Below are 13,477 nucleotides of genomic sequence, written 5' to 3' on the forward strand. Positions count from 1 at the left end.
GCTCCCAAGCTTATTTTGTGTCTGCTAATAGCGGGTAGTGTTTTTAAGAACACGAATACTGATAGCAATGGTATATTTAGTATCATTATTTGTGTTCTTAAAAACAATGTCCATTATTAATAGGGACATCATTCAGACTATTCTGCACTGTGATTATTGCCATTGCCAGCTGAGCTGTGCCTTGAACTGCTGGGCTGTAAGCTCTGGAATTCTCTTCATAACTCTCCCCACCTCCATCTCTGCATTCTCTTTTCAGATGCTCCTTAAGCTCCGTTTAACGTAAATTTGAGAGTGGATCCCTCCATCAGAATTCAATGTAGTTTGTAATCTGCCTTACCAATATACAGCAGTTTTCTACATTTAATCAAACTGAGAAGCCGACAGACATAAACATCTATAATCTGAATGACAAATTAAACTAAATTGAACATGCGACCAGCCATATCTGGGAATTCTATAAACATTTAATTGTTTTGTCCATCTTTTTTATTCTCATGAATGGATTTGAGAATAATTATAAATGATTAGTTAATTCTTTCACTCCTGAATCTCGCAGTTTATTATAACTCAGGTTCAGACGCATCACTGACGGGTTTGTACTGAGAGCAGAGGTGAGAATATCTGAGGCTGTTACTCTCCAAACTGGAGATCAGAGAGAGAAAGATTTCAGGAATCAGAGTGAATCCGTGGTGTTTAACACGAATACTGACAGGAATGATGTGGAATGGTTATTAATGACACTATTACTGACACTGATAATAATTTACAGTGTCAGACATCCACTGATTATTAACACAATCTCACACAGTCTGATACTTACTCCAGTTTCTGTATTTTACATTCTGGATTCCTCAGAGCCGCAGACAATAGTTTCACTCCTGAATCTCCCACTTTATTGCGAAACAGACTAAATGGAGAAAGTGAGAAACACATTAAATTCAGATTAATGTTCAGCAGGAAAAATAGCTGGATCTATTTTTGTGTCAGGAACGAGTGGTGACCTGATTCAAGTTACGATATTATATCTCATCCAAGTTGATCTTTCTCTGCACCCCAGCTGTGACTGTGACACTGCATTCTGTACTCTCCTTTCCTTCCCTATGTACGGTATGCTTTGGCACTAATAAATGTGACAATATTAAATTAGATAATATCAAGCCCTTTCTGTTGAATGGAAAAGGCAATAGTCAGCACTGAAAAATGATGAACAATTAACTCTTTTACACCTCTCAAAATGTATATTTTGTTTAATTGTCCATGGGATATGGGTGTCGCTGGCTAGACCAGCATTTATTTCCCACTGCTAATGGCCCCTAGAGGAGGTGATGCCCACATCCTGTGAACAAGCAAGTAACGTTTAAACATGTCCCACATTCTGGTCTCATTTCCTGATCATCAGAATTACCCTCCTGAATCTCACTGACCCTGCTAAGATTCCAAAAATTCAAATCATTTCTGCTGTAAATCCAGGATTTTATGAGAATTGTACATTTCACAGAGGGTTAAATGATAAAGCTGTGAGAGTGGATCGCTCGGGATTCCCGGTGCTTCTTAACTATTGACATTATAACATCTGTATAATATCTCAGGGCGAGTTAAAGTGTGAAACTGTGCTAACTGTTGCTTTAAGGTCCATATCCTAAATTTTATACAACAAGGAAAGAATATTCTCCCATTAGAAAGTTGAAATATTTCTGTTTGATTAGTTTATAGGGGAGGGGTGTCTCCCGCTACATTCCACAGTAAACAGGCCCTACATTTTCTGCAGGTCTGGCTCGTGTTCTATCTCCGGGAATTACCATGAGTTCTTACTTCCAGTCGATCCTCACATAGAATCATAGAAACCCTACAGTGCAGAAGGAGGCCATTCGGCCCATCGAGTCTGCACCGACCACAATCCCACCCAGGCCCTACCCCCACATATTTACCTGCTAATCCCTCTAATCTACGCATCTCAGGACTCTAAGGGGCAATTTTTAAACTGGCCAATCAACCTAACCCGCACATCTTTGGACCGTGGGAGGAAACCGGAGCACCCGGAGGAAACCCATGCAGACACGAGGAGAATGTGCAAACTCCGCACAGACAGTGACCCGAGCCGGGAATCGAACCCGGGACCCTGGAGCTGTGAAGCAGCAGTGCTAACCACTGTGCTACTGTGCCGCCCAGGGAAAGGGTTATCCGCAAACCCGGTTTCATATCACTGACAGTTTGACTGGAGATTTTCCAGCAGCAGGTTTCCTCATTCAGGAAATTCTGGTTTCCTCGGCTCAGATGCAAGCTCTGCAGTCCTGCCACATTTAGCTGTGAATGGTAGTGGATGATGAAACAACAGAAGGAGGAGGCTCCACAAATATCCCATCCTCATGACGGAGACGACTAATACATCAGTGCAAAAGATATGGCTCAAATATTAGTAACCAACTTCAGTGGCTAAACCGTTCAGAGGTCCCCAGCATCACAGATATTTATCAGCGAATTCGATTCACTCCACATGATGTCAAGAAATAGCTAAAGGTAATGGATACTGCAAAGACCACAGATCTTGACAATATTCCAGTAACTGTACTGAAGATTACTGCTCCAGAAGCTGCTCTGTTCCTCGCCAAGCTGTTCCAGTAGAGCTACAACACTGATGTTTACCTAAAATGGTGGGAAATTGCCCAGATATGACCGTAAACAAAAAGGAAAGAACAAATCCAATCTGTCCATTTACCACCCCATCAGTCTCCTCTCAATCACCAACAGAAGAAGGCGTCATCGAGACTATCAAGCAGCATTTAATTAGCAATGACCTGCTCGCTGACTCTGAGCTTGTGCTTACTCAGGGTCACTCAGTCCCCTACCTCATTACAGCCTTGATGCAAACACGGACAGCAGAGCTGAACTCAGGATGTGAGATGAGAGGGTCTGCCCTTGACATCAAGGCAGAATATGACCACATGTAGCAAAAAGGAACCAGAGAAAAACTGAAGTCAATGGAAATGAGAGAAAAAAAACTATCTGCCGGTTGGAGCAACACCAGCACAAAGGAAGTTAGTTATGGTTGTTGGACCATCTGCATGATGCAGTGCAACAACTCACCATGGCTCGTTACACAGCACTGTCCAGTCTGTGATTTCTATCCCTGGAAGGACAAGGGCAGCAGATGAATGGAAACATCATCACCTGGAAGTTCCCTTCCAAGATACACACCATCCTGACTTGGAAATATATCACCGTTCCTTCACAGTGACCGGGTCAAAATCCTGGAACTCTATTTCTCACAGCTCTGTGGGTGCACCTACACCACAGGAGTCCCTAAATGCAATTCCAGTGATATAATTGTGAGCATAGTTGCTTTCCAAGCAGTTGATAGGGGTTTAATTCCCAGATATCTCAGTTTGTTGGGAGTGTGTGAAGAGAGGGTCATCTCAACTCCAGGAAATGACAGCAGGAAGTTCTCAGGAGAGTGCCCTCGTCCCAACCATCTTCAGCTACTTCATCAATTAAATTTCATCCATCATAGAGTCAGAAGTGGAGATGTTTGCTGATGTCTGTACAACGTTCAGCACCATTCTCGACTCCGCAAGATAGTAATGCAGGACCTGTCCATATTTAGCAAGGCTTGAACAATATTCAAGGAAGGCTGACAAGTGCCAGGCCATGACCATCTCCACCAAGAATGAATACAATCAACTCCCTTTACATTCAATGGGATTATCATCACCTGAATCCTGACTATCAGCACCTTCGATGCTACCATTGGCCAGAAACAGACTAGACGTATCAATACTCTGGATTTTAGAGAAGATTAAAGGCCAGGAACTCTGCACAAAGTAACTCACCTCCTGACTTCCAAATACATTTCCACCATCGACAAGACACATGTCAGGAATTTAATTAAATACCATCCACTTGTCTGCATGAGTGCAGCTCAAGATTCAGGAAGCTCGCCACCATCCAGGATAACTCTGCTTGTTGACTGGTGCTCCATGTTCAACATTCATTCCATCCACCACAGAGGTACAGAGCGAGCAGTGTGTACCATCTACAAGATGCAGTGCAACAACTCACCATGGCTCGTTACACAGCACCTTCCAATCTTGCGGTTTCTATCCCTAAGGACAAGGGCAGCAGATGAATGGAAACATCACCACCTGGAAGTTTCCTTCCAAGATACACACCATCCTGACTTGGAAATATATCACCGTTCCTTCACAGTGACTGGGCCAACATTCTGGAACTCTCTTTCTCACAGCTCTGTGGGTGCACCTACACCACAGGAGTCACTAAATGCAATGACAGTGATATAATAATGAGCATAGTTGCTTTCCAAGCAGTTGATACGGGTTTAATTCCCAGATATCTCAGTTTGTTGGAGTGGATGAAGAGAGGGCCAGGAGGTAGTAACCACAACCGAAAAGACTGGGTCAATCCAATTTAGTCAAGTCTGCGGCTCCAGCCTGGAGCAGTAATGTTAAACTTAGCTGAGGGTCCGAGGGTCAGTTGATCATTCAGCTACTCTGAGCCGGCCCACGCTGAGTTCAAAAGGGAAATGGTGAATCTAATAGTGACACAGAGGAAACTAAATTCATTGGTTGGTAAAAAGAAATGCCGTTTGTGACTGGCTTTATATTGCTGTTAATTGGAAGAAGCAACTGAAAGGGTCAGTGATGGTTCTGCTGTTGATGTGGTGGACATGGATATTCAAAAATCATCTGATGCAGTGACACAACAGACTTGTGGCATAAGCTCATAAAATAAATGGGAAAGTCGCAATGTGGATACAAAATTGGATGAACAATGAATAATGGATATTTTTCAGGCTGGAGGATGTCGGTAGTGGAGAACCCGAGAGGTCAGTATTGGGATCCTTGCTTTTCCCTGATATATATGAATGATCTAGGTATTTGCAGTATAGAGGAAAATTTCAAAGTTTGTTGATCACAGAAACCTTTGAGGCATCGGATACTGTGAGGAGAAGAGCTTGGGACTGAAAAACGGACAATAGTGGAGTGTACAGATAGGTGGCAGATTAAGTTCAATGCAGAGACGGGTGAGGTGATACTTTCAGGAAACATGCACATGAGGAAGCAATATAAAATAATGGGTGGAATTGTTAATGGATTGCAGGATCAGAGGGACTGGACGTATATGTACATTGATCATTGCCGTTAGCAGAGCAAGTGTAGGTAGCAGTTAATAAAGAATACAGCATCTTGGGCTTTACTGCTGTGAAATAGTTTATGTTTGTAGGCATCAGATAATAATTCATGAGTTTAAGTTGAATTTGTGTTTCTGTGCTTGTGTGTTAAGACAGAGCCAAAACTTTAATTTCACTTCGTGTTAAACAAAGCTGCCTGCCTGCGGGTTTTTTGTGTCCCTGCATTTTAATTTAAGGTTTACGACATTGTCAGAGTTATAGAGGTTAAAAAAATGGTTGCTTATATTCAGAAGTCCACAATGAATGATAGAAACACTGAGTTTCAGTTGCAACCAGTTAACCCAAGAAGCGAGATGGAGTTCACAGAGGCTGCCAGGAGAGGCAGGGCAATGCAGGGACTCAGAAAGCAGGACCCACAAGATAAATCACCGTCAGAAACCAAGGAGGAAAAGAGGAGTGCCAGGAAGACAGAAGTCAAAGAGACAAAAAAACCTGAATCTGAACTAGCGACTGCTCCCGAAGTTAAAGAGAGGAGCAGAGAGAGGTTCCCAGTTAAAGACAGAGCTGCGAGATGCAGACATTGTAAAGTTTGCTCACGAGAATCCAGATATCTGATATATTCCTAAAGTTGGTGACACCTTCATACAGACTATGAGGCGCTGGTGTCTGTTGGCACGGCTGAGTATGGAGGAATAATGAAAGGAAACATTGAAATATTGGACAGGGATCCTTGGTGAAGGCACCTGAGAGAAAGCATCGAAAAGATTCCAAAAGCTGCTTTTGTTTCTCGAGTGGAGCTTCTGGAGCGGAAGCATCAGTCCCAGTGAGACGGGTTTTCTCACATTGTTACAAACATTTGGGGGGATTTGAAGAAGAATCCACTGAAGTTACTTTGGGTGGCATCTGTCACTGAGTTTCAGAGAGTGGTATATCTGAACCACAGGTGGATTGTTGGTTTACATTAACTGTGTACTTACTGGGAACATTAAAACATAAGATCTATTTTGTAACTCGTGTCATCCTTACAGATCTGCAGACATCTGTGAAGTTAGATGGGGTGGTGCATTGCAGTTATTTTTTTAACAAAGGTTTTATTCTTTTGTGAAAAGTTAATCGACGACCTTGTTATTCTGTTCATCTACATTTCTAAATAATAAAACAATAAATAAAAGTTATGATTTACTGAGCCGGGTTTCTGCTCTTCGACCTGACTGTCCAGAAATCAGCTGGGATCATAACATTGTCAATAGGGGCATAGAGTACAAGAGCAAGGAGGCTGTGCTGAACCTGCAAAAGACATCAGTTAGATCTCAGTTCAGTGCGTCATACTTTAGGAAGGCTTAGAACACATTGGAGAGAGCGCTGAACATGTTTAAAAGATTGGCTACAGGGATGTGAAACTTCAGACACGAGGATCGATAGGAGAGGTTGTTCACCTTGGAAGGAAGAAAGCTGAGAGGACATTTGATAGAAATGTTCAAAATAGTGATGGTGCTGGAGAGAACAGGGAGCAAATCAAAATGTTGCTGCTCGGACAAGGATCAACAACAAGATTTAAAGTGATTTGCAAAAGATGCAAATACAGTGTGAATAAAGCTATTTTTTTTAAACACAGCGAGTGATTCAGGTTTTATGAGGCTGCAGTCAGAACCATGGAACAGAAACAGCGTGGGCTGCTGTAACCTAAGGGAGGTTTCTTTTCACAACTGCACACTGAGGTTTAATACAAGACTGAACCTCCACTGCGACCCTGACTGATGTTACCAGTTATCACATGGCTTATAAAAGGACACTGTCCCGATAAAACACACACCAACTATAATACATAACAGAGGCAGCGTGCAGGAAAATAATCCTGACAATAATTAGCCACAAACTGTAAGCTGTACCGAACACAAGAGAAACAGATTTCCTTCCAGCATCATACATAATCAGATGGTTTCTGTTGGGAGAGTGAAATATCCTTTTTTAAAATTTTGTAACGAGGCCTTTACACCTCTAATTATTTAAAATTTATCCCTATAATGCTTTTATTCACTCAAGGAATGTGATCATCGCTGGTTTTGCCAACATTTATTGCCGATGCCTATTTGCCCACGAGAATCTGCCTTCTTGAACCGCTGTAGTTTTATCAGAGAATCATAGATTTATTACAGGTTCAGAAGGAGGCCAATCGGCCCATCATGTCTGCATCTGCTCTCAAATGAGCTTTATGACTTTGTGCCATTCTCCCGCGCTTTCTCTGTGACCATTGGACATTGTTTCCCTCTTGACTTCCTCAACTGAACATGTCTCTGTTTTATTTGGAACAAAGGAAATGGCTTCTCAACAATGAAAATATCCGCTCTGAGACCAAACAGTTACCTCAATTCCTGACACTTGTGCAGAACGGGTCCCAGCCGCTGGAGCCCTTCACACTGAATGTAACAGTCCCATAGATCGAGGTGTTTTATTGTATCACAGAGTCCAATGACATGAGACAGGACCGCACAGTCAATCGGGGTCAGTCGCAATCCGCGAAATGAAAGTTTTTCCACCGATCCCACTGTGTTCCGAGCCAGTGCTTTATTCTGAGACTCAAACAGGTAGTGGAATGTGTTCAGGAGCTTCCTCTTCCCAGTTTCAGTCTGTGTGTCTCCAATCTGCCCTTCAACCTTCTCCTTCACCCAGTCAATCACTCGGCAGGTTGTTTGATGAAGAAATGGACCCAGAAACTCCACCAGGGGTCGAGCTGACTGTGGGGAGGACAGACCAGTAACAAAACGGAGAAATATCTCAAATCGCCCATCTTCCTCACTGTGGGCTTCACTGAGGAGTTTCACGATCTCCCCAGGATCTGGAGTCAGGAATTGTGTGAGTGCAGCTGCAAACTCTTGGATGGTGAGGTGTGGGAATGTGTAAACCACACTCTGGGCAGAATCATCTCTCTCCAAAAGTTCCATCAGGAACCCAGACAGGAACTGGGAAGGTTGTAGATGGTACTCAATCAAATCTTTATTCCTAAACACAATCTTCTTCTTGGAGATTCCTGTGTAGGCCATCTCACCAAGCTTCAGTAACACATCACGGGGTTTTTCAATCTCTCGGCCATGGTTTTTCAGAATGTTGTAAATATAGTAGGAATATAGTTGGGTGATGGTCTTGGGAACTTGCTGCCGTTTCCTGTCTCTTTGTGTAAAGAAGGGACCCAGTGACAGACCGAGGATCCAGCAGTAGGAAGGGTTGTAACACATGGTGTACAGGATCTCGTTCTCCTCCACGTGTTTGAAAACAGCTGCTGCCACCGTCTGATCTTCAAAAAACTTGTTGAAATATTCCTTCCGTTCATCACCAACAAATCCCAGGATTTCAGCCCAGATACTGATGTCAGCCTTTTCCAATAAATGTAATGCAGTGGGGCGGCTGGTCACTAACACTGAACATCCTGGGAGCAGCTTGTGCTGTATTAAACTGTACACAATGTCAGACACTTCACACCAGCATTCGGGATCTGTGCACATGTACTGAGGTTCTGTATTCCTCCGATTGTCGGCAAAATCAATCCTGTCCTTGAATTCATCCAAACCATCGAATATAAACAGCAATCCCTCTGGGTTCTTCCAGAGCTCTCCCAGAATATTCCCAAAGTAGCCATACTGATCCAATATCAGATTCCTCAGGTTTATTCTACAGTTAATAGTGTTCAAATCCCGGAATTTAAAACTGAAAACAAATTGAAAGTGTAGGTATATTTTCCCAGTGGCCCAGTCATAAACAATCTTTTGTACCATTGTTGTTTTTCCAATTCCCGGCACTCCACTCACTGCTGCTGAGTTCCCAGATTTGAATTTTCTCTGGGAAAAGCTGCTCTGGAACAATTGATCAGTTCGGATTTTTTCCAGTTCTCTCCGGAGATCTTTCTCTCTCCATTCTTCATGGTCTCGGCCTCTTGCCAGCAGTTCATGTTCGACAAGTGTCCGATCTCGAACAGTAGAAATAACCGTGAGCTCAGCGTATCGACCAACCAGCTGGAAAATCTTAACCTGCTCCTTTATGAGGATAGTGTTCACTCTCAGTGTTTCAGTTTGTACCCGGAGTGTCTCCTTGTGTTTCTGTTGGAGATCTTCAATTAGAACAGAGAGAAAATGTTTATTATTGTTATTGGCTTTAATAAGTAAATTCTCAAGACCACTTTGCTGAAAACAGATTTAATTCATTAAAAGTTAATGGAAATCTCATTTGAAAGTGAACAAAAGCCGAGAAAATTTTCATATCCTCACTTGATTCTAAATTTACTGAATGCAGATTTCTTTGCAGGTAATATTTTCTCTCTAATGGTGAATACTATCCAAGCTGCCGTGTATTGTACACAGTACAAACCCCCACGTGATCCTGATTGTACAACAATGGAGATTCCAGTCGTTCAACGTTTGAACACTTCAGTGATGTTTCTGCAGCAGAGTTCTGGATATTGTGAGGAGTTGGGGCACAGATTGCTCAGCGGCTGAATGCTATCATAGCAGATTTTTACTGTTTTTACCTGTGGTGCTGTGCACACTCGGAGGGAGAAAACTGTATGCCACATGCGACCGCATGGAAATGCCCCTCCATCTCGGCACCCAGCCAGGTGGGCACAGCGCCACAGGACCCAGCCACGTGGGCAGAGTGCATCCGGACCCTGCCAGGTGAGCAGAGTGCTTCACAGCACTTCAGGAAACTGCCAGGTAGGTACAGCGCTTCAGGATCCTGCCAAGTGCAAACAGCGTGTGCAGATCCTGCCAAGTGTGTACAACGTATCGGGATCCTGCCAGGTGTGTGCAGGGTTTCTCAGTGAATCAGGATCCTGCCAGGTGAGTACAGGGTTTCTCAGTGAATCAGGATCCTGCCAGGTGTCTACAGCATTTCAGTGTCTCAGGCTCTGGCCAGGTATGTGCAGGGTTTCTCAGTGAATCAGGATCCTGCCAGGTGAGTACAGGGTTTCTCAGTGAATAAGGATCCTGCCAGGTGAGTACAGGGTTTCTCAGTGAATCAGGATCCTGCCAGGTGAGTACAGGGTTTCTCAGTGAATCAGGATCCTGCCAGGTGAGTACAGGGTTTCTCAGTGAATCAGGATCCTGCCAGGTGAGTACAGGGTTTCTCAGTGAATCAGGATCCTGCCAGGTGAGTACAGGGTTTCTCAGTGAATCAGGATCCTGCCAGGTGAGTACAGGGTTTCTCAGTGAATCAGGATCCTGCCGGGTGAGTACAGGGTTTCTCAGTGAATCAGGATCCTGCCAGTTGAGTACAGGGTTTCTAAGTGAATCAGGATCCTGCCAGGTGAGTACAGGGTTTCTCAGTGAATCAGGATCCTGCCAGGTGAGTACAGGGTTTCTCAGTGAATCAGGATCCTGCCAGGTGAGTACAGGGTTTCTCAGTGAATCAGGATCCTGCCAGGTGAGTACAGGGTTTCTCAGTGAATCAGGATCCTGCCAGGTGAGTACAGGGTTTCTCAGTGAATCAGGATCCTGCCGGGTGAGTACAGGGTTTCTCAGTGAATCAGGATCCTGCCAGTTGAGTACAGGGTTTCTAAGTGAATCAGGATCCTGCCAGGTGAGTACAGGGTTTCTCAGTGAATCAGGATCCTGCCAGGTGAGTACAGGGTTTCTCAGTGAATCAGGATCCTGCCAGGTGAGTACAGGGTCTCTCAGTGAATCAGGATCATGCCAGGTGAGTACAGGGTTTCTCAGTGAATCAGGATCCTGCTAGGTGAGTACAGGGTTTCTCAGTGAATCAGGATCCTGCCAGGTGAGTACAGGGTTTCTCAGTGAATCAGGATCCTGCCAGGTGTGTACAGCGTTTCTCAGTGAATCAGGATCCTGCCGGGTGTGTACAGGGTTTCTCAGTGAATCAGGACCCTGCCGGGTGTGTACAGGGTTTCTCAGTGAGTCAGGATCCTGCCTGGTGTGTAAAGGGTTTCTCAGTGAATCAGGATCCTGCCAGGTGAGGACAGTGTTTCTCAGTGAATCAGGATCCTGCCAGGTGAGTACAGGGTTTCTCAGTGAATCAGGATCCTGCCAGGTGAGTACGGTGTTTTTCAGTGAATCAGGATCCTGCCAGGTGAGTACAGGGTTTCTCAGTGAATCAGGATCCTGCCAGGTGAGTACCGGGTCTCTCAGTGAATCAGGATCCTGCCAGGTGAGTCCAGGGTTTCTCAGTGAATCAGGATCCTGCCGGGTGAGTACCGTGTCTCTCAGTGAATCAGGATCCTGCCAGGTGAGTACAGGGTTTCTCAGTGAATCAGGATCCTGCCGGTTGAGTACAGGGTTTCTCAGTGAATCAGGATCCTGCCAGGTGAGTACAGTGTTTCTCAGTGAATCAGGATCCTGCCAGGTGAGTACAGGGTCTCACAGTGAATCAGGATCCTGCCAGGTGAGTACAGGGTTTCTCAGTGAATCAGGATCCTGCCAGGTGAGTACAGGGTTTCTCAGTCAATCAGGATCCTGCCAGGTGAGTACAGTGTTTCTCAGTGAATCAGGATCCTGCCAGGTGTGTACAGGGTTTCTCAGTGAATCAGGATCCTGCCAGGTGAGTACAGGGTTTCTCAGTGAATCAGGATCCTGCCGGGTGTGTACAGGGTTTCTCAGTGAGTCAGGATCCTGCCTGGTGTGTACAGGGTTTCTCAGTGAATCAGGATCCTGCCAGGTGAGGACAGTGTTTCTCAGTGAATCAGGATCCTGCCAGGTGAGTACAGGGTTTCTCAGTGAATCAGGATCCTGCCAGGTGAGTCCGGGGTTTCTCAGTGAATCAGGATCCTGCCAGGTGAGTACAGGGTTTCTCAGTGAATCAGGATCCTGCCAGGTGAGTACAGGGTCTCTCAGTGAATCAGGATCCTGCCAGGTGAGTCCAGGGTTTCTTAGTGAATCAGGATCCTGCCGGGTGAGTACCGTGTATCTCAGTGAATCAGAATCCTGCCAGGTGAGTACAGGGTTTTTCAGTGAATCAGGATCCTGCCGGTGGAGTACAGGGTTCCTCAGTGAATCAGGATCCTGCCAGGTGAGTACAGGGTTTCTCAGTGAATCAGGATCCTGCCAGGTGAGTATGGTGTTTCTCAGTGAATCAAGATCCTGCCAGGTGAGTACAGGGTTTCTCAGTGAATCAGGATCCTGCCAGGTGAGTACAGGGTCTCTCAGTGAATCAGGATCCTGCCAGGTGAGTACAGGGTTTCTCAGTGAATCAGGATCCTGCCGGGTGAGTACCGTGTTTCTCAGTGAATCAGGATGCTGCCGGGTGAGTACAGGGTTTCTCAGTGAATCAGAGTCCTGCCTGGTGTGTACAGGGTTTCTCAGTGAATCAGGATCCTGCCAGGTGAGTACGGTGTTTCTCAGTGAATCAGAGTCCTGCCAGGTGAGTACAGGGTTTCTCAGTGAATCAGGATCCTGCCAGGTGAGTACAGGGTTTCTCAGTGAATCAGGATCCTGCCAGGTGAGTACAGTGTTTCTCAGTGAATCAGGATCCTGCCAGGTGAGTACAGGGTTTCTCAGTGAATCAGGACCCTGCCAGGTGTGTACAGGGTTTCTCAGTGAATCAGGATCCTGCCAGGTGAGTACAGGGTTTCTCAGTGAATCAGGATCCTGCCGGGTGTGTACAGGGTTTCTCAGTGAGTCAGGATCCTGCCAGGTGAGTACAGGGTTTCTCAGTGAATCAGGATCCTGCCGGGTGTGTACAGGGTTTCTCAGTGAATCAGGATCCTGCCAGGTGAGTACGGTGTTTCTCAGTGAATCAGGATCCTGCCAGGTGAGTACAGGGTTTCTCAGTGAATCAGGATCCTGCCGGGTGTGTACAGGGTTTCTCAGTGAGTCAGGATCCTGCCTGGTGTGTAAAGGGTTTCTCAGTGAATCAGGATCCTGCCAGGTGAGGACAGTGTTTCTCAGTGAATCAGGACCCTGCCAGGTGTGTACAGGGTTTCCCAGTGAATCAGGATCCTGCCATGTGAGTACAGGGTTTCTCAGTGAATCAGGATCGTGCCAGGTGAGTACAGTGTTTCTCAGTGAATCAGGGTCCTGCCTGGTGTGTACAGGGTTTCTCAGTGAATCAGGATCCTGCCAGGTGAGTACAGGGTCTCTCAGTGAATCAGGATCCTGCCAGGTGAGTCCAGAGTTTCTCAGTGAATCAGGATGCTGCCGGGTGAGTACCGTGTTTCTCAGTGAATCAGGATGCTGCCGGGTGAGTATAGGGTTTCTCAGTGAATCAGAGTCCTTCCTGGTGTGTACAGGGTTTCTCAGTGAATCAGGATCCTGCCAGGTGAGTCCGGTGTTTCTCAGTGAATCAGGATCCTGCCAGGTGTGTACAGGGTTTCTCAGTGAATCAGGATCC

General features: G+C 45.4%; 2 protein-coding genes across 2 annotated transcripts in view; both read right to left on the reverse strand.

The window, feature by feature from the left end:
- Positions 1 to 13,477, reverse strand: part of LOC144486005 (NACHT, LRR and PYD domains-containing protein 3-like) — a 142,327-nt gene that overhangs the window by 37,937 nt on the left and 90,913 nt on the right. The window lies entirely within an intron of this gene.
- Positions 1 to 13,477, reverse strand: part of LOC144485999 (uncharacterized) — a 64,271-nt gene that overhangs the window by 9,964 nt on the left and 40,830 nt on the right. The window contains exon 5 of the mRNA XM_078204109.1: positions 9,127 to 9,248. Coding sequence (XP_078060235.1) covers positions 9,127 to 9,248 — 122 coding nt within the window. The remainder of the gene's footprint in view (positions 1 to 9,126; positions 9,249 to 13,477) is intronic.

Source organism: Mustelus asterias, unplaced genomic scaffold (genome assembly GCF_964213995.1).
Source record: "Mustelus asterias unplaced genomic scaffold, sMusAst1.hap1.1 HAP1_SCAFFOLD_263, whole genome shotgun sequence".
In the NCBI taxonomy this organism is placed as follows: Eukaryota; Metazoa; Chordata; class Chondrichthyes; order Carcharhiniformes; family Triakidae; genus Mustelus; species Mustelus asterias.